The 21,208-nt window shown below is 40.2% G+C and overlaps 1 protein-coding gene and 1 long non-coding RNA gene across 2 annotated transcripts; both read right to left on the bottom strand.

Annotated features, from left to right (window-relative positions):
- On the bottom strand, positions 6,947-8,394 carry LOC109715882. Its single transcript, XR_002217786.1, has 3 exons — positions 8,232-8,394; positions 7,424-7,490; positions 6,947-7,142 (listed from the first exon to the last, which is right to left on the bottom strand). It is a non-coding gene; the product is annotated as an uncharacterized LOC109715882 (long non-coding RNA).
- Positions 9,949-18,833, bottom strand: LOC109715746 (chaperonin-like RbcX protein 2, chloroplastic). Its single transcript, XM_020240890.1, has 5 exons — positions 17,928-18,833; positions 11,617-11,708; positions 10,853-10,910; positions 10,386-10,451; positions 9,949-10,299 (listed from the first exon to the last, which is right to left on the bottom strand). The coding sequence occupies exons 1-5, from the start codon at positions 18,264-18,266 to the stop codon at positions 10,177-10,179; spliced, it is 678 nt and encodes a 225-aa protein (XP_020096479.1). The 5' UTR covers positions 18,267-18,833; the 3' UTR covers positions 9,949-10,176.

Here is a 21,208-nt window from a genome sequence, read left to right as displayed (position 1 = left end):
TCTAATTGCAAATCAAACGGGGATTTCTTCGGACCTCAAATCCAAATCGAATTGGAAAATCAAAACGGGGATTTCTTCGGACCCCAAATTCAATTGCAAAATCAATAGGGGATTTCTTCGGACCCCAAATTCAATTGCAAAATCAATAGGGGATTTCTTCGGACCCCAAATCTAATGGCAAAATCAAAAGGGGATTTCTTCGGACCCCAAATTAAATTGCAAAATCAAAATGGGATTTCTTCGGACCCCAAATCAAATTGCAAATCAAGTCTATACACGAACTTAAACTGCAAATTAAGTTCATATGCAAACCCAAATTGCAAATTAAGTTCATATGCGAACCCAAATTGCAAATTAAGTTCACCTACAAACCCAAATAAAATCCAAACCCATTCCCCAAATAAAACCAAAACCCAAACTCAAATCAAACGCAAACCCAAACCCAAATAAAATCCTAACCCATTCCACACATAAAACCAAAACCCAAACTCAAATCAAACCAAAACCCAAACCCAAATAAAATCCAAACCCATTCCACACATAAAACCAAAACCGAAACCCAAATCAAATCCAAACCCAACCTGAACCAAGTCCACAAATAAGACCAAAACCCGAACCCAAAATCAAACCCAAACCCAAACCCAAATAAACCTAAACCCAAAACCCAAATAAACCCAAACTTGGACCCAAATCAATCCAAACCCAAACCAAGTCCACACATAAAACCAGAACCCAAACTTGGACCCAAATAAATCCAAACCCAAACTAAGTCCATACATAAAATCAGAACCCAAACTCGAACCCAAATAAACCCAAACCAAACCAAGTCCACATACAAAACCAAGTTCACGGACCAAATCCCATGAACCAAAACCAAGTTCATGGACCAAATCCCATGAACCAAAATCAAGTTCATGGACCAAATCTCATGAATCAAAACCAAACCTCATAGACCAAATCCCATGAGCCAAAACCAAGTTCATGGACCAAATCCCATGAACCAAAACCAAACCTCATGGACCAAATCCCATGAGCCAAAACCAAACCTCATGGACCAAATCCCATGAGCCAAAACCAAGTTCATGGACCAAATCCCATGAAACCAAAACCAAGTTCATGGACCAAATCCCATGAACTAAAACCAAACCTCGTGGACCAAATCCCATGAGCCAAAACCAAACCTCATGGACCAAACCCCACAAACCATACACCAAACCTCATGGACCAAATCCCATGAACCATACCCATATCTCACGAACCAATTAGACTCTAATACATAGAGTTTAATATCGATTAGGTCTTAACACATATACTTAGGGCCTAATCAACCTCAAATCCAATTGAATCCTAATACATATACTTAGGATTCAATAAACCGAGATACGATCCATCTCATCCAATCTATAAAGGTCTCTTAATCGAAGGTGCCCCAATCTACAGGGGGCAATTAACAGTAGATGCTTGTATCTATTGGAAGCCATGGACCCGCAAAACCTGATACCCACATACATATAAATATCAATCTGAATCATGAATACTACCCCACGGCCCCGAAAAATCCATCGACTGTGCGAGGTGCGTCATTCGTGGTGGCAGACAGGAAAATATGGCATAGAGCTTTGGGCATAAAACTTGCTCTCGGGGACCGGTCCCTGGCGGGAGAGACCGGTCCCCGTAGGTATGCAAATTGGTCAAGGGGTGTCCTGCGAGAGTGAGCTCTCGGGGACCGGTCCCTCGTTAGAGAGACCGGTTCCCGTAAGCGTGGAAAGGGGAAGAGACCCCCTTTTCTGTAAATTGACCACTCTCGGGGACCGGTCCCTCTTGGAGAGACCAGTCCCCGTAGACCGAAATGGCCCAAGTTGGGCTGTGTCATAGTGGACAAGTTGAGGGGCTTTTATGCATTTGTAGCATAAGTGAAGGCTATATGAGAGTGAACTCTCTCTCTCTTTTCATTTTCTCAACCCTAAACCTAAACCTAAGCCCCTCCCTCTCTAATCTCTCTTCCACTCTCTCTAGAAGGTGAAGAAAAGAAGGGATTTGGTGGAGAAGCAAGCAAGGAGAGGGATCTTCATCATCTTCTTCTTCCTCTACACCTTGGAGCTAGCTTTTGGAGGTAAGCTTTGAGCTCAATGATGGTAGATTTCTAGGGTTTAGATCTTTAAGCTCTAGAATGGTTTGAATGGAACTCTAGCATGCTAAATAGATGTTGTAATGCAAGAGTTGGTGGTTTAGAGGTAGATTCTTGCATGATTGCAAGTTCGAGCTCCAAAAATAGGGTTTTGGGATTTGTTGGGTTTTGGTCTCAATTGATCAAGTGTAAACCTAATTGCTAGGTGTTTAAACGCGTAGGCGAAGACGGTTCGACGATTCGTCGAGCGGGTGAAAAGTTACGGGCAAAAAGGACCTTCCGAGCTTCGTTTCCGCTTGGGAGGCCGAGACGACGTCGTAAAATCGGCGAACTTCATTCTTAGAGTTGTGACAACGTCAGAAGGTGGGTGGTGTCATCCCGAAGTAACCGGGCTCTTCTTTATGTCTTAGTGTACTTTAAATCTTGCATCTCTTGCACATACGCATTGTAGGATAAATGTGCATTTTCATTTCCTTATACTTTCCTAGATGATATCATAGTGTGAGTTGAATGCTTGATATAGTGGATAGATAAGGATTGGGTCGAGGCATTGAATCCTATAGTGCTGACATAAGAGATGGACTCGATGGTTGATAAAGACATAACGAGAGGCATGTAAATAACAATGACAACAAAACGAGTGGCATAAAACTTAGTGTAAAGTAGCACTTGACATGTGAACTTAGGGATAAGCGGATTCCCTAGTGATGAGTCATTGAACAAGAACCTAGTGTAGTTAAATACTTGCATATGGACATTGGGATAGGTGGATTCCCGAGTGATAGTTAGCCCTAGTGGATAGGGTATCCTCGAGTTGAGAGGAGTGGATCATACTCGCTGTTTGTTCATAACTTGTATTGGTCGCTCCTCACAAGTGTGCGCTGCGGAGTTGTGTCACATGAGGGATAGCCTTATGGGGTCCCTGGGATAGCCTTATGGGTCCCGCAGACAGTTTCGGGTTTGTGAGTGAGTTGAGTCTCCTTACCACGATATGCATGTGAGTCGTGGGCGAACCTCTGGGTTGGCCAAGGATTGGATAAGCCAAAAGAATTGATGAACAAGTAAAGAACATTACTTCTTAAACATAGTGGCATGTTAGTAAACCATTTACTATATGATGCATGCATACATTACTGATGATTGGGTATAGTAGCATAGCTTTCCTACTATCGCATTTACAGCTTTGATATCTATCTATCTATCTATCTGCTTGTGCCCACTTCGACCTAGTGGGGAGATCGGCGGAGTCGGCGGCCGAACCCACTGGGAACTATGGACAATAGTTCTCACCCTACTTTATTGCAGGGCCGAGTACGAGCCCTCCGGGCGAGGACCGCAATAAGGGCTTAGCGCCCTAGTATAGTGGCTCTCCTACTGCATTAGAGATACCTACCTATATGAGAGTAGATGATGTATAGGCTGTGAGATGCATTTTGGAGAGTGAATGAACTTGTACTTATGTTTTGGTTAAAGCAAATGTAAATTATATAAATGGACAAATCATGATATAATAGATAGAACTCTCTCTTTATGCACTTGTATGTATACTTGTGTTACTTGCTCTTATTGTTGTGCACTTGTGGTGCTCCTACTGCTATTGTTGGATCATGTATGCATTGAATTGTTCCTGGGCGAATTCTTGTACATGATCCCCTGGTTGAGCTTTGGGTGGACAGGGAAGGTGTTGTCCGTTCGGCGTTTGTTCGACGTGCCCGAACCGGACCAAATGGGTAGCGGTCTTGGGGCGTGACATCCACGCTCGAACCAATTGGCCCTATCCTTGTCGTCCCGAACTACATCAGGGACACAGTCGATAATGTGAGAAAACTCCCACTCATACTCTCCCACTGAGCGGCTTTCTTGTCTTAGCTTCCGAAATTGATCCTGAAGCTTTTTTTTCTCATTATCGAGGAAATAATTAGAAAACATTAATCCCCAAAATTCCTCCCAAACTATGGACGGCAGGATAGAAGGCCAGTTCCGCTTAACCCTCTTCCATCGCACTTTCGCCGACTTCTCCAAACAGTGCGTGGCGAGGTGCACCCTAGTTTTCTCCAAGGTATAGAGATCCTCGAAGAGTGTCTCCATCGAGTCGATCCATGACTCCACCATCCACGGTTCAACCTTTTCCCCGTCGAACACTGGCGGGTTAAACTTTTTGAGCATTACGAGGGCCGCGAGTGCACGCTCACTCTCCGCCTCTATTGCCGCACCATCGAGATTTGAAGTGCCTGAATCAGTTGCTACAATCGATGATGTGGGTTGCGCCGCAACTGGTACAGCTGCCGCGGCCACACCCTCGGTCGCACTTGGTATCACGACAGGAGGCGCAGGTCGCTCGATGCCCGCCTGAGCCGTCGCCCCTGCTGCTGCGCCCAGGCCTCTTAGAGCTGCTTAATTTGCTCATTCTGGCATTGCACAGACTTCGCCTGTTGTCGCACTATTCCCATAAGTGCAAATAACTGTTCGTGGAGCTCCCCATTATCGCTTTCCCCGGATTGTTCGGGGGCCGAACTCGGCTCCTCAGGCCCCGACCTTGGTCGAGGTCTACCGCGTGGCATCGCTTCCTGAAACATAACAACCACGTCAATCACTCGACCTACGACGCTCACATGTCGCTACGACATACCCAAATAGAACCCAATCAGCCGAAAGCATTCAAGTGAATCCAATCTCATCCCTAGGCATTATGCTGTCGGCCGCCAACATAACCTCTCGAGTTGAGAACAAATATTGACTTGGATTAGTCCCTAATTACCATTAGAGACATATTAACAACTAACCCAATCCACTTAGCTTTCGCTATAAGTCGATTCCACATCACTAACGTCCCTAAATCCTTACGGTTTTCGTCCTCGGGTTTCCTAGGTCCACCCTATACTTTCACTTCTCCATGCTCTGAAACCATCCTATCTGTCACGGCCTGCGACCACCAATTTGGTCGGTTCGGGCACGTACACAGACGCCGAACGGACGGAGCTTCCCCCGTCCACCCAAGGCTCCAGAAGTTTATAGACATGTATAAAGAATTGCCTAGGAAGAATTACAATATACATGACTTGCACGAGGGCAAATAACAAAAGCAAGTGAAAGTAATCCTAACTATTACATCTATTCACTAAACTTGATTACATCTAACCCAAAAAACAAATCCTTTACATCTGTCTTTATAAACAATTTTATCTCCCAAAATACATCCTTTTCGTCATGTACAAAAGATGAAATAAAGGTACAACTAATGCACGGCTGTCCACTGCCTAGGGCGCTATGCCCTTGTCGCGATCCTCGACCACCCCACTTGCGCTCAGATCTGTAAAAATAGTGGGGTGAGAACTACAAGAAGTTCCCAGTGGGTTCGGTCGCCGACCCCGCCGACTTTCCCACTAGGTCTAATCAGGCATAAGTAGAAGAAAACAAATAGATAGATAGTTATTTCTGAACAAATGCAGCTACTATGCCTGGGCAAGGATAATGAAACAATATATATATGATGCTCATGATGCATGCAGATTGCCTTTGCCAATACCCAATCCCCTTGGCTAACCCGTAAGTTCAGCCCCAAAACTCACCAACCAAATCTCTACTATCGGGGAGATACTGCTATGACCCGACGGGACCGTCTTCTGGGGAGATACCGCTACGACCCAGTGATGACCACTTCGGAGCTCATCGCTTGAGGGGGAGCGACCGCCCTCAAGCATAAGACTATAGGTGAGTATGATCCAATCCACAAGCCATGAGGATGCCATGCCCATTAATGCCACAACACGCAAAGTGTTCCATTTACTAGCATTCAGTGCCACAAGGTGCTATTTCAATCATTTGTCACAATGTCACAATGTCACCATGTTTTCTATCTTGGCTAGGTTCATGTCTCAATTCATGCATCTACAGGGTTCCCAAGTGTCCAATATTCCATTGCCAAATCATATGCATCTTTACACTAAAAGCATGCAATAAGTACCAACATGTTTACCATTTAACTCTACAATGTATGAATCCTACACATACACATATATGCTCAAATGGTGACTTAGAAATAAATAGAAATCTAACTGTTTCGGATAGCACCACCCACCTCGTAGGCATGCTGGAGTGCTAGAACCCGAGTTCCACGATTTATGGTCGCAGATTTCCCTCAACCCACGGCAAACAAAGCCGAAATGAGGTTTTTCCTCAACAACTTGTCACCCCCCAAACCCGAGGCGTAACAGACGCCGCATACCTGCTAAACTAGCAAATATGCAAGGCTACAGAATCAGATGGAAACTAGCAAAAAGATGATTACCAATTTTTCCACTAAATCCAAAGAATCATAAGATGAGACTAAGAAATTAAATTTTAACTAAAATCAAACGGAATTCTAACATCTATAAAACTAAGCTTACTACGAATCACAAAAGAGATTTGGTCCACAGAATATCATAAGTAATAAAAGTGGGAACAAAGAAATAACGAAATAAAAGCAGATAACAAACGATCATTTACGAAGTCCAAAGATTCACATTCGAAAATACTATATGTAAAAACAAAAGGAACTAAAAATCAAAACTAGCTACGTCTAACGTTCACTCGGTCTCAGCCCCGCCCGGTAAATCAGTCTCGATACTTGGGTAAGCAACCATACACCACATTAGTCGGATTAAGCATATAAATAAATAAATACACAAATTAATTTAAGCGACTGGTTTTTAATTTACAAAATTTCAGAAAACAAGAATTATCAGACTTAAAATTCAGATCGGATTGAAACTATAACTTTACAAAGCATTTCTCTTTCAACATATAAACGAAATAAATATTAAGTATCCTGCACCTAACTATATCATATGATCCGTTGGCGAGATCCAAAGACACCCGAAGGCATAAACAAAATAGAGGCACCCGAAGGCGCAAACAGAACAGAGGCACCGGAGGTGCATGTACAAAACATAGGCACCCGAAGGTGCAAACAAAATAGAGGCGCAGATAGGTGCAGGCACTCGAAGGCGCAATACAAAGACGAAGCTTGCTTCTATAACAAAATACATGTCGACATGGCCAACATTAGCATAGCAGAATACCAAGAGACATTATAATTCAAAATTATCCAGTCACTAACTTACAGAACAGATAATCAAATTTCGAAATTCTTTTGTTAAAAGAACCTTTCAATCAGAGTTGAAACTCAGTTTACGGAAATATTTAATATACGCTTAACCCTTAATTTTAAAATCTACAAAATAAGGATTTTCACACAATCAAAGTATTTTCTAAATTATTTTACGAAAAACTAACAGGTGTCCGGTCGCTTACCTCAAAAGCGGCTTCTAAGGTAGGAAGCTATCCAGTTGAAAATCACACGAAAATCAATCGTCGGAACCTAAAATAGAGATATAGGATTCTCTATAAGCTACTCAAAAATAAAGTTACAAAAATAATATATATACCTTTAGAAGGCAAGCTTATACAAAAATCTGAACTCGGATAGGTTCACATAGATCGACAATGTCGGCTACAAATGCATGCAAAAAGGTCAAGACGGAGCACGAAAGAGATTTAGAATAATACATTCGACGAAACTCAATTAGCAATCAAGAGGATGATGAGTTTCGAGGATTAAAATATTCAAAGAAACAAGATAAGATGAATGAAGTTTTAAATAATAAACGAAAGATATAATGCTCGAATAGAGGGTTTTCAGATGTTGAAACATTGATATGCAAATCAATAATTAGATAGAATCAAGATGGGAACAAAAACAATATATGCCTTCTTTTAGGCATTTNAGATGTTGAAACATTGATATGCAAATCAATAATTAGATAGAATCAAGATGGGAACAAAAACAATATATGCCTTCTTTTAGGCATTTTGTCGAACATGTAACAGACTTTCAATAACAATATAGAATATGCAGAATTTATATACCTAGATCTCATAGAGAATACACGGTAAAAAATTTAATAATACGATCAATCTATATTAAGGTATATAGAAATCAGATTTGAACGATTTTGGAAATGATCATCGAAGAAGAACATCTAACAACAATCACATAATTATCGATAAAATTTAGATGCTTTCAAGAATAGGTGTAGAGACGAAAATGAAAAAAATGAACCTTCTTAAAGATAAAAACGACGACGATGAAATGTCGTCGATGGCGAATCAAAAATGCTGATGGATGAGGATTGCGGCGGTGGCCGCAGACGACGGCGACGACGACGGTGATCAACGGCGACAGCGTGCGTACGGGAGAGGGAAGATAGAGAAAGAAAGGTGGGTGGGTGGCTGCTACGAATAGGAAACAACATGAATTAGGGATTTGGGTTAATTAGGTACAATATGCCGCCGAGTCCCTCAAAAACTAATATTTACGAAAAGGTCCGAATTTTAAAAGAATAGGAGCCAAATAAAGAATACATAAGTGTGGGGTGTTACACAACTCGACGTAGACTCGTCGAAACTTCAATCCGAGTCTCCCAACGCGTTGGTTTATACTCCAATTAGGCCTACAAGAGATCTAACCCATGTTAGATCTCATACTTTATAAAACCCCATTTCTAATCCTAGGGTTTATACCAACACCAAATACCCAAATTTCTTGGGGATTCATGAGTCAATCTAACATAATATCTTCTAGGAACAACAACTAGAAGAGATTTAACCAAACCCTAGCTCATAACCACACAAACTCACCTCAACTTTTAGCTTCTTCCTCAACTCCTTGCACAAGAGCTAGCTTCACTCCCAAGCAAACTTTCTTCTTCTCCAAGCTCCACTCTTGGAGCAAACCCTAGAAAGAGGAAGAGAGAAAAGGAGAGAGTAGAACCCTAGAAAGAGGAAGAGAGAAAATGAGAGAGTAGAGAGTGAGAGAAGGTTCTAGAGAGAGAAAGAGAGCTTCTTCTCTTTGGTCTCATGTGAAGGAAATGAGGGCTAAGGGTATAGAACCCATATATTAACCTTCCCAAATGACATTTGCACCAAAGCCCCTCACAAAACTGATATTTTGGAACACCCAAAATTTCTACGCGTTCAGGGTCTGGACCCTAAGGGTCCGAACCCCGAGAGCAATTTTCACAATTTTGTAGCTAGGGTCCGGACCTTGCTACCAGGGTCCGGACCCCGACAGCAAAAACACTCTCATTCGTCTCAAAACTTTCCGATTTGCTCTCCAAGGTCCCAAGCACCTATCCAATCCATTTCGAAGCATTCGGAACAACTCATGGACCTCACCATCTTGTCCATCACCACACTTCGGTCAATTTGACTGAAGTTCGGTACATCCTATTAGGGATTCGGCATGTTACAGAGACTAAGAGTATTTTTGGTATAAAAAATATAATAATATTTTATAAATGATACCCTAACAGAGCACTAATGGTAGGGGGTGAAGTAAACATTTTTCATTTTACAAGAGGGCAAAGTATAGGTTTTTAAATGATAGGAAAAAAAAGTAAAAAAGCGGGTATTGACGGGGGGATTTTCTGTAATTTAGCTTTTAAGAAATAATCCCTAGAGCAAGTGGCAAAGGGTTTGGTGGTTAGTACTCGAGGTCCCAAATTCAAATTCTAGTTAATTCACATTTTCAGCTAAGATTATTTCTAAAAGAAATAAACGAAATGGGTAACTTGCTACCTTTCTCTCAAAAAAAAAAGAAAAAGAAAAAAAGATTTGAAGCCAAATCCTCTCAGGTATACCCTAGCCTTCCTCCAAGTCAAACACATTAACACTACATCGAAACCATTTTTCTAGCTTTTAAGATCCATGCTCTTGCTTCTGTTTCAACCATTTGTCAACACTACCAGGAGAAATCATGTAAGGATTTGGACAGCAAATTTCGTACAACAAATTATCTAGGTAAATTTGAAGTTGATGTCGCACAACAGAGCAAAAGATTGATCAAAATGGTGAAATACACCAAAGTAATGATTCTTTTACTTGATTTTGAGTAAATTTATGTACATACTGAATCTCCCTAGGCAGAAAATATTAAATCTAATTTGGTGCCTCAAGTGAAATATAAGGAAGATGGGATCCTGGCAACTGAGTCTTTTCCTCATATCCTAGCCAATTTTCTCCGTGTTTGTGTCATCAGTTGGCCATATGACTGTTTCCATTAGCCGTTCTCGCATCAACTGTAGATTCTCATCAGATATCTTTTGGTACATTTTTGCATGATCCAGCTTCTGACAGAAGAAGATAACTTGTAAGTTCTTCTCATCGATATCAAGACTACATCCAGTGAACTTGTTGTTTTTGTTCAGTAAATTACCTTTATCCATAGACCATATAGGTGAAGGCGTGTTATCATCACTCTCTCCGCCAGTTCTTGTCTCTCCTGGAACCATATGATGGACAAAATTGCATTTATAAAAATGGGAAACTTGTACATTCAGTGGCATTAGACCATCTAGTTGTATTTGTGCAGTATTAATTTTTCTAAATGCCTTCCTAAGTCTTAAATTTCTCAGACGTATACTCTTGCGTTTAGTACTTACAATTTTTTTTTTCCCTCCTTAATAACCTCCCAGAACAACGAAGAAAGGTTCCCCATGAATCCGATGAATCCCCAAATCAAGAAAAGGATACATGCGTTACAAATTACATTTTCAAGGATTACAAATGAAAATGCTGCATTTCGAGGGGTTGCTTAAGTAGCATTGTGAAAATATACGTGTAAAAACCCTACGGAAATCAACTAACAGTAATGTGGTAATGGCAAAAGACGAGGAGAATTACCTTCCCGAGCATCTGAAGAAAACGTTTTCCATCAGTTGGTTTGTTGGCAGCAACAAAGCTACAAAAATAGATAGATATGATGTGTTGGTATCCACAATGACATTTGCAGCACAAAAGCATAGGACACACCACTTTCAGATTATACATAGTAAGTTCCCTCAAACAATTTATATACAGTAAGATATCAAAAATACAGGGAGTGCGTCTGGTATGCTTCTAGAAGCACGGAGCGCTCCGTGCTTCCAAGTTGTTTTCAATGTTCGGATTTTCGAATCGACGATCGGTTCCGTTAGACTTGATCTAGAGTATTTGAAGTATCTAGAAAATAAATTTTGCGATTTTTCGATATTATTTGCTTAGTGATCGAAGTGGCTCAAAATCAACGGCTGAAAATTAAAATCTTACAAAATATGATGATATGACATTAAAATTTTAGATCAAAGTTATTGATCTTGTTTTATATGGTATAAAGAATTTTCTATCAAAATTTCATGTGATTTGGATATTTTTACACCATTAAACTTGCAAACGGCTCACCACGGCCATTAAAATTATTGATTTTGAGCCCCTTCGATCACTAGGCAATTGATATCGAAAAATCACAAAATTTATTTTCTAGGTACTTCAAATACTCTAGATCAACTCTAATGGAGCCGATCGTCGATTCGAAAGTCTGAACATCGAAAACAACTTGGAAGCACGGAGGGTTCCGTGCTTCCAGAAGCATGCCAGCCCACTCAAATACAGGATACAGATTAACTTACTTGTAGAGCCAGCTGTAACTTGGTGGATTCATTTCATAAAGCTGGTGAAGAACAGTTCTGATAGCTTTATAGGTGAAGTAATTGATAAGTTGCTGCAAACCAAGAATCTCTCATTAGGATTGAATTGGAAAAGAAACATTTAGAAACTAGTGAACATTGCATAATCAAGTGAAAATTTTTACTTGAAAGATGAATGGAATTAGTACAACTGAACAGAGATAAATCGCCTCAAATATACTACCAGAGTAGAAGAATTTGTTAAACTGGTGAGTCATCTAGAATGAGCTTCAATCATACAATAAAATCATTTTGGTAAGAGAGTTTCATTTGAATTTGTTTGTTTTCAACTTCTATTTTTGCCAAGGTCACAAAAATAGTTGGTTGGCTTTAGAAACAACAAAAGCTTCAATCACTTAAGTACGCTTCTTTCTCCTGAAAGAAAGCACCTTCATTTGATATGAAGCCATATAGTAGTACGAAGTACTATTTTATTGGATGAACACTCTTTCCTGAATGCATAGCAAAAGCTTCTGAGAGTTTGAACTTTGAGCAACCATAGGAAATATGAAAATTTACGAGAGGCTTAAAACGCCCTTTACCTCAATATTATGTACTTTATTGTCTTGCTCTTTCGTATTGATACATTTGTATTTCTAAGTCATATATAGCTGCACCATCCTAAACTGCCTCCTAACCAGTCATACATCTCAATCCAGAAATTATCACTGGATTAACAAATGCAACCGTTAAAGTATCAAGTGATATGGAGTTGATAAATGCAGGTTCCATTAGTCTTTTGGTGCTCAGTGTTGATATTACTTTGTATTTTAAGTTTCTACAGATGTATTCATCATTAAATCACATAAAGCACTAACTTCACCATAAGCTACTGAAACCATATAAATGAACAACCACCATTAGATAATAATGTTCTGAAGTACAGTATGAAAATTTTGTTTACATATTTTGTTCTTCTTCGCATTTTCTCAGATTTAGTTCTCCTTAACCTTTTATCAAATTCTCCAAAATTATGATACCCACTAAAACTGCTGAACCTGGAGCTCCCTAAGGCCTAATGGAAGGCAAAAGAAAAACAGAAAATCCAAACCTCGCTTTGATAAGTCTCTAGTAAAGAAATGCCACTCTTACGCTACAACATCTTGATGAGGAGCATTTTAAGTTTCATTGTAGGGTAAAATTTATTCTAGTGTCCTTAGTTATACTGTCCATCTCTCTTAATAATTGATTTTAATAAAATTTTCCTGAAATGCTTGATGGCTTTCTGCTTAAAGTGTGCACAAAAGCAAAATTTCTTAAAATCAACCTTCTAACAACTGCATAAGTAAATCTACCCATTGTTTTAACTAATTACGTGAAACTTTCTTGAAATTGCCTGGATATATTAAATCCAGGTTAAAGTGGGCGAAAATCAACTCAATTTTCTCAAAATTAATAATCATGTCAGCAAAGTAAATGACTTAATGCATGCAGAGACCAAATGAATTCCCGACTCTTTTGCTTTATAAAAGATGTCAAAGGAAGGTTTATCTTATATCATCGACATAGTCGCTTATTTTGGTTGGCATGTCTGGCAAAGACATCCTTGCCTCTTAGATCATGAATAATACAGAGTAATAAATCATGTGGCATGCTCAATACAGGAAATATATTAAAAAACACTAAAGAGAAACGACAAATCCTAAGATCGCCGTATGAGTATGTGTAGATTATGAGCCATTTAAGATAGCGAGGTCATTTCAAAGCAGGTTGATAAGAGTTGTTTGATCGCAAAATGCAGTGCTGATGAAAATAGTAAATAATATTGGGATTACCAGAACTTAGTACAGTTAATTCAATACTTTAAGTAAATGCAGCATGCAACCAAAGTAATAGCAGTAGGAAGATTTTGGGTATTTCACAAGCCAACTTAGCTGTAAACAGACAATAACACTCTTTTCATAGTATCTCTGCTTAGAAAATCTCCCTCACTAATTCTTTTCTCAATATAGAAATTCATTGAGATTAAGGTCTCAATATAGATTCTTCTTTATGCATCGGTATTTTTTGGTCATTCAGCTTGAAAAAGCATAGATAATTGCCTCATAATTGCACACACTGCAGTCCTAGCACTTCATTCCTTCCCAATATCTCCAAGCGCTTCTCTTTTTCTCTTTTTTCCTGTATTTCCCCCTGTTGATGCCAAAATTGAAATTAGGTGGGAACGGTTGAGAAACGGTTGAGAAGTGGGGTGTAACTTCCACAATCATGGCTACACCACTCCCCCCATTACTAAAAACCGACCAATAATGTGGGTTGAGAAGACATCATTATAAATAGTAACTTCGAAGCTTGTAATAGGGGCCTTTCTCTCCCCTGAACGAGAAGACCACCGCATTTTTATATCTTTCCTTTTTTGCATTTATTGCTATCCTAGGAATAGTTTTTAAATTAGATCTCTGAAGTCTATATGCCCCACGGGCACACTCTATTATAAACTAAATTTTCAGAGTCTGTATGCCCCATGGGCACACTCTATTGTAAACTAGATTTTCAGAGTCTGTATGCCCTTCGGGCACACTCTGTTTTATATGAGTTTCCAACTTCATTTTAATATATAACGGCATTCGGCTCTTTCAGCCGACTAGTCATTGTGTATTCCATCTATTCGGCTCATCAGCCGACCCCAGATCTCGTGTTTTCTATACATTCGGCTCAATCTAGCGGAATCAAATTTACTGTAGAGGTTTCGAACTCGGCTGATCCGATCCCTTATCAACCGAATCGCTTGATCAATCGGGGTGCAAACTTCGAGGGTCGCTATCCAAAGCCCTTTTTCATCCCTACACGCTCCCCGAGGAAGATCTTTGACCGGGTCAAGGGTCCGGGATTCGGCTCCCAACAATTTTTGGCACGCCCAGTGGGACACTTGTCCAAGTAAATTTGTATTTTCATTTAATACAAATTATGGCTGATGACAATGCCATGAATCGCGACAATCGAGTTGTTCCTCGAACATCCGAGAACGACCGAACCAGTAATACTGAAAACGCTGATGAGCGTCATTGTGCGGTATTACCTGCAGAAAATGAAATTAGTGGACAATTGGCTTATCAAGAGCCGAATCTAACTCAGGCACTCGGCCAGATGACCCGAGTCCTGCAAACTGTAGATCAAAATATCCATCAAAGTACCGCTCGACTAGATGCGGTGCTGGCCGCCATCACGACCTACAATGAAAATATTGTTCGAATCAGACAGTTATTTACCCAGAACGAGCAACCTTATGGGGGGCAACAGAGGCCCTTAACTACGCCGGTGCAACAAAATCTCATCACGCCGACGGTCTCACAGGCGCAGCCGCAACTGGCACCTTTCCAGGTTGCTTATAGGCCGGCGAATATAAACGCCGACCCGCAGTCGGAGATTGCATCGGGTTTACCCCATTTACCAGCTTATCAGCCCCAAAATGCGGGGATTAGAGCTGGGGGGCAGGCCCCTAATGTTATGCAAGGAGCGAATCCCGTAATACAGAATGATGGACTTCCTCCAGAGCCGAATCCGGCTCAAGCGCAGGCCCCGGTTCCCGTAATAGGGAACAATAATGAGCTATATGCTCAAATCGATGAAGCCATTTAGAATACCTTCAGAGTAGGGGCCAGGCCGGCAATGCAGCCTGTATTTCGTTCCCCTTATCCCACAAGTATAAACATAGAACATACGTATCCGGCAAACTGAAAAATGCCGAAGTTCAACAAGTTCTCGGGCGATGAGACCGAGAATACGGTCGAGCATATAGCTCGGTTCACGGCCCAATGTAGAGAAGCGGCCGCTGGCTCATTTTTGAAACTTCGATTATTTAACACGTCGTTAACTAAAACGGCGTTTACTTGGTATACAAGTTTATCAGCCAATTCCATCCAAGATTGGGATGAATTGGAAAGAAAATTTCATGAGCGATTCTATAAGTCGGAGCCACAATTATCGGTCGCCGACTTGACTTTATACCGACAAAAGCAAGGTGAAAGGTCGAAGAGTATTTGAATCGTTTCAAAATAGCCAAAATCCGGTGCTTTATGAGAATGCCGGAATCAGAGTTCGCCAAAATGGCGTTAAATGGTCTGCATTTTAAGATAAAAGACCATTTTGAAGATAAGTATTTTTCTAACCTATTTGATCTAGGTGTTCAAATTACCTAATATGAGCAATTCCGGAAGAAAAGTAAGGACGATCGGCTGCAATGGAGCCGATATAAAAATCAAAGCAAAGCCAAGGAGAAATCCTTGATAAAAGAGCAATTGGTTCAAGAACAGCCGAGCCAATCCAGTGAAAGTGAAGAATCGGCTGATGAAGCCGAGGTTAAAGAGCCACTTTCTTCAAGGAGAAATCCTTGATAAAAGAACTTTAGGTTCAAAAAAGAGCCGAACCAATCGAGTAAAAGTAAAGACTCGGCTGATGAAGCCGAGGTATATGCGGCTGGGATGATAAAGAGTCGTTTTCTTTAAGCCGATCAAGACCAGCGAAATTAAAGCTTGGATCTCGACTGTGTCATCGAGCCGTTGATTTGGCACCAATAGTCATCCGAATTTCATTCGAAAGACTATTGAGGGGGCATTGTTGATGCCAAAATTGAAATTAGGCGGGAACGGTTGAGGAAAGGTTGAGAAGTGGGGTGTAACTTCCACAATTATGGCTACACAACTCCCCCCACTACTAACAACCGACCAATAATGTGGGCTGAGAAGACATCATTATAAGTAGTAACTTCGACGCCTACAATAGGGGTCTTTTTCTCCCCTGAACGAGAAGACCGCCGTATTTTCATATCTTTTCTTTTTTGCATTTACTGCTTTCCTAGGAGTAGTTTTTAAGTTCGATCTCTGGAGTCTGTATGCCCCACGGGTACACTCTATTGTAAACTAGATTTTCAGAGTCTGTATGCCCCACGTGCACACTCTATTGTAAACTAGATTTTCAGAGTCTGTATGCCCCACGTGCACACTCTATTGTAAACTAGAATTTCAGAGTCTGTATGCCCTTTGGGCACACTCTGTTTGATATGAGTTTCCAACTTCATTTTAATATATAAAGGCATTCGGCTCTTTCAGCCGACCAGTCACTGTGTATTCCATCTATTCGGCTCATCAACCGACCCCAGATCTTGTGTTTTCTGTACATTCGGCTCAATCTAGCCGAATCGAATTTATTGTAGAGGTTTCGAACCTGGCTGATCCGATCCCTCATCAGCCGAATCGCTTGACCAATCGAAGGGCGCAAACTTCGAGGGTCGCTATCCAAAGCCGTTTTTCATCCCTACACGCTCCCCGAGGAAGATCTTCGACCGGGTCAAAGGTCAGGGCATTCGACTCCCAACACCCGCCTTCAAGGATTTATAAAAGAAAGCAAGCAAACACCAAGAGAAATACGGACGAAGGAATTATATATCAATCAACACAACAACCCAATCACATGTAAGGCCTAGTTTGGATGTCGGAATAAGTTATCCAATAATAACTTATTCGGTATGAGAATTTTTTTTGATGATTGGAAGCTAGAAGGTTGATTTTTGCTCCTTAAAAGGTCATGACATCTATCTTTCGGTAGGATAGCACATCACCTATGTGCTGATTTAATCTATTCTAATAAATGACTTGAAGGTCAAATACAGTATTCTGATCTGAAGGTTTTATCATATTACTCATCCACCGAGTGCTACAAGCTTTTTCAATAAATACAAAAGATACACGAAATAAGATATATCTGCATCCAAATAGAGCCTAAAGAGTTAATAATGAACCATCAATATTCTCTATTATAAAACACCAAGCAGTTAAAGAGAAAGAAAATTTTTTTAAAAAAATAAAAGAATAATAGCAGAAAAAGACCCAGAACCACCTAAATTTTATTTGATTTGTAATTTATACATGCCACCTGAACTTCAAAATATTGAGATTACTAACTGAACAATGATTAATTTCCCTGCAATTAATCCATCATGGAGTTGTTCCGATTTCATCAACGAGACCAATCGTCTGCTGAGAAAATTAACTACCGACCCGAACGCGTGCAAAGACAAGCTAGCCGGTCATTTCAAATTAAAATATGACTCGTGCGTGCGATCACATGAACAAGACCAATCGACCGACACATGGGCTACGTGGTGAGCGGCGAGTTGTGATAGAATGGAATCAATTTAATTAAAAATAAGGCCAGGCAGTAATAAATTACAGTTCCGACGAATTAAAGTTGAGAAAGATCTGAATAATAATAATATATAATAAAAAGGAGACTGAGGAGAGGAAGCGCCGACTGACCGCATGAACATCTTCAAATCCCTCTTCATACTGCCCGCCGAGATCATCCACGACAAGAAGACGGCCACCGGCGCAGCCGCTCCTCTTGCTTCTTCTTTGCGGCTTCCTGGGGCGAACCGCGGAGGAGGGGCGACGGCCATTCCAGGCGCCGAGGAAGGAGGAGCTGCTCATCTCCAGCGAGCTCGGCGGCCTCCTTCCCGCCTTTCCCCGGCCTCTGAAGCTCAGCCCGGCGATGCAGAGAGCATCCACGCAGAGACACGGGGCGGAGGGAAACGTATCGACCGCGGCGGCCGCGACAGAACCGATCGCCATCGACCGACCTCCTCCAGCTCCAGCCATGATCGTCGCCTCCCCCTCTCCCTCTCCCTCTCCCTCTCCCTCCCCCCCAACACACACACAAACCAAATAATAATACTACTGTTCGTTTCCGAATAATTAAGAGGAGATACGAATAGATTCGCAGAGTGACAAAAATTTAGATCGGTTCCAACTTCCAAGAAGACCCGCCGATGGAGGAAATCCGGGAAACAAAAAAAAAAAATAAAATAAAATGATGGGATTCTGATGATGGAAATAACAATTCGGGCGCAAGTAATTAAGAGGCTGCCTGATTTTCTTCTTACTCCTATTATATTATAATATATTGTTGCCCGAAGGAGCTAGGAGCGCTTTTGTGTATCATGTACACAGGGGAAAAGGGTTTGGTTTCAACCCTCGCCAACCAAATTTATGAGGTCGAAATCTCTTGATTCTCTTCTCCACGCCACAAAAAACACGACGAGATCAATAGAAATAAAAATAATATACTCTTCTCGACGGTTTCTCTTTCGTTTTTCTTTTGTATTTTTATAAGGAAGCAAGAAATTCTAATTCCCTGACGCGTGGGCGTGGCAGCACCGCATAGGGTGGAGCTGATTCGAAGATTCCGAAAAGGCGTTCCGAAAGAGTGGGAATTCCTTCCCACGCCTCTCCTGCACGACGGGAAGAGTTATTTGCGTGTACTCACCTTCTCCCTGACCCTCCTGGAAGAGTGTGGCATCATGTCCACCCCGCACCTAACCTGCTGAACGGCATATGTCCGTACTTAAAACAATTCATATGTAATTTTTTCTTTCCAAAAAAAATTTTAAAATATAAATTTTTAGGTTAAATTTATTATTCACTAATAATTTACGTATATTAAACTATGCTGTCGAAAGATCGTACCAATTTTTAGTAAAATCCCTTTCTCTAATATAGCTAGTTAACTCACGAATTATTACCGAATTATTTGTGAATTATTAAAAAACTACATGAATTTTTAGAATATGTGGGTCATAAAAAATATGAAGATGGAGACAACAATAAACTTTGCTATTGCTTTTTTACTTAATCAACTATGTTTTGTAGCTCTCTATTTTTACATTCTTAAAAATTATAACTATTTATGTTAGTAGTATAAATTTAGAGAAAAAAGTTTAATTTAATAACTAATTTTGTTATCCCGAATTTTTAATTGGTGAACGTATAGTTTTCATATAAATCACATATCCGAATAATTGGCAAATCTATTTTTTAACCCGTATTTCTCACAAAATTTAAAAATTGGGATACAGATTTTATTCGTATTATATCCATACCGAATTTTTTCCAAACTGAATTAACTTCCTATGGTTTGGTGGGATTTAATTCAAATGATCTGGGACGATCAAAATTCTGAATAATCTCAACCATTTGTGGATAAGGTGGAGGTAGTTCCAACCACTTCGGTTAGGATAAGGAATGAGATGGTTTGAACGAACTATTTCGGTTAGCATAAGCATCGAGATGGTTTCAATGAATCAGAAGAAGGATCAAATTTTTAAACCAAATTAGATAAGAATAGAGCCAATTTAAATAAGGACAAGTATGCTATTTTCAAGTATTTTGTTTTTATCTTTTTGTAAGCTTTCAATAGGGGCCCTACTGCCTCTTATAAAAGGTACTCCAGTTTAGAGAGAGTTAATATACAAACTCTTCCACATAAAAAATATTATATTCTTTTCTTTTTCTCTTTAATCTTATTTCAGATATGTAAACTTTCAGTTCCCAGTGGGTTTAAACTTTCAGTTCCCAGTGGGTTCGGCCGCCGACTCCACCGATCTACCCACTAGGTCGAAGCAGGCATAGAGAGATATATGCAATATATATATATAGAGCTAAACCAACTAAAAGCAGGTATGATAACTGAGCAAGTAAGGAAACGTAAGCAAGTAGGTAGAATCATGAATATCTAGCTATGCCTCAATCTGATATCATGCATGCATGAACGATAATTAAAGCTGGGTAGTAAGCTACTATGAACAATAACAACAAGTAAGCTATCATGAACAACCATAGGGAAGCTACTATAAACAACATGTAATGAGTGTGACTCAATAAGTTGATATGATGGTTCTTGATGATGATGACGCATTTAGATGATGACACATTTAGCTTAGATGATGCACTTTGTTTAGTTGAACTTTGTTTAGTTGTGTTAGTTGTGTAAATTTATATTTGATGTTGGCTTACGTGCTTGACTATGAACTATGACTTGAAACTTTGTTTAGTTTAGCGTTTAACTTTGTTTGGTTTAGCATTTATGTTTGATCTTGATAAGTATACTTGAATCTTGATTATGTTTTGAGAATGTTTTTGCAGGTATAATTCAAGACTTCAAGACTCCATGTCGTCTAAGCCATAGAGTCTGTATTAAGATTATGAAAATTGTAATTTTCGTTTATTGGATCGATCATGCAGGAGATTATCGTTTGATGATTGCGATGATCTTCTTTTTATTTTTTTCTGAGTTGTGTACAAGCATTGTAGTATATTTTGTCACGAAATCGCCAAAGGGGGAGATTGTTAAGGATTTTATAGGTTGGCGAATTTCGTAAAGTTGATTGGAGTCTTGAAGAGTTGATCGCGGAAGTTTTTGAAGAAAAGATTCAAATTGAAGAACAAAGATTCATTCGTAAAGTTCGGCACCTAAGGTATGAAGAAAAGATCATTTGTGGTAAAGATACTTAATTAGAATAAGTTCAGAAGGCTTAGATTGCTTTAAAACTATTTTACTGAACTTTTCTGTGTTCTGGAACCGGTTCCTGAGTTGGAGAGACCGGTTCCCCTAAGGTCCTCACTGTGTGAGTTTTGATGCAACCGGTCTCCTGAGATGAGAGACCGGTTCCTGAACCTTGGTAATTCTGTCGCGTAGCGAGGGACCGGTCTTAAGCTTGAGAGACCGGTTCCCGAACGTTGTGTTTTTTAACACGCAGCGAGGG

The sequence above is a fragment of the Ananas comosus genome, linkage group 9 (assembly GCF_001540865.1).
Source record: "Ananas comosus cultivar F153 linkage group 9, ASM154086v1, whole genome shotgun sequence".
Taxonomy (NCBI): domain Eukaryota; kingdom Viridiplantae; phylum Streptophyta; class Magnoliopsida; order Poales; family Bromeliaceae; genus Ananas; species Ananas comosus.
This window is presented reverse-complemented; position numbering and strand designations above follow the sequence as displayed.

Excerpts from the sequence above, each read along its gene's own strand:
- LOC109715746 (XM_020240890.1), bottom strand. The coding sequence starts at position 18,266 with ATGGCTGGAGCTGGAGGAGGTCGGTCGATGGCGATCGGTTCTGTCGCG. Across the intron at positions 10,911-11,616 it reads AGTTACAGCTGGCTCTACAA|CTTTGTTGCTGCCAACAAAC; the intron begins GTAAGTTAATCT and ends CTATTTTTGTAG. Across the intron at positions 10,452-10,852 it reads TTCTTCAGATGCTCGGGAAG|GAGAGACAAGAACTGGCGGA; the intron begins GTAATTCTCCTC and ends ATATGGTTCCAG.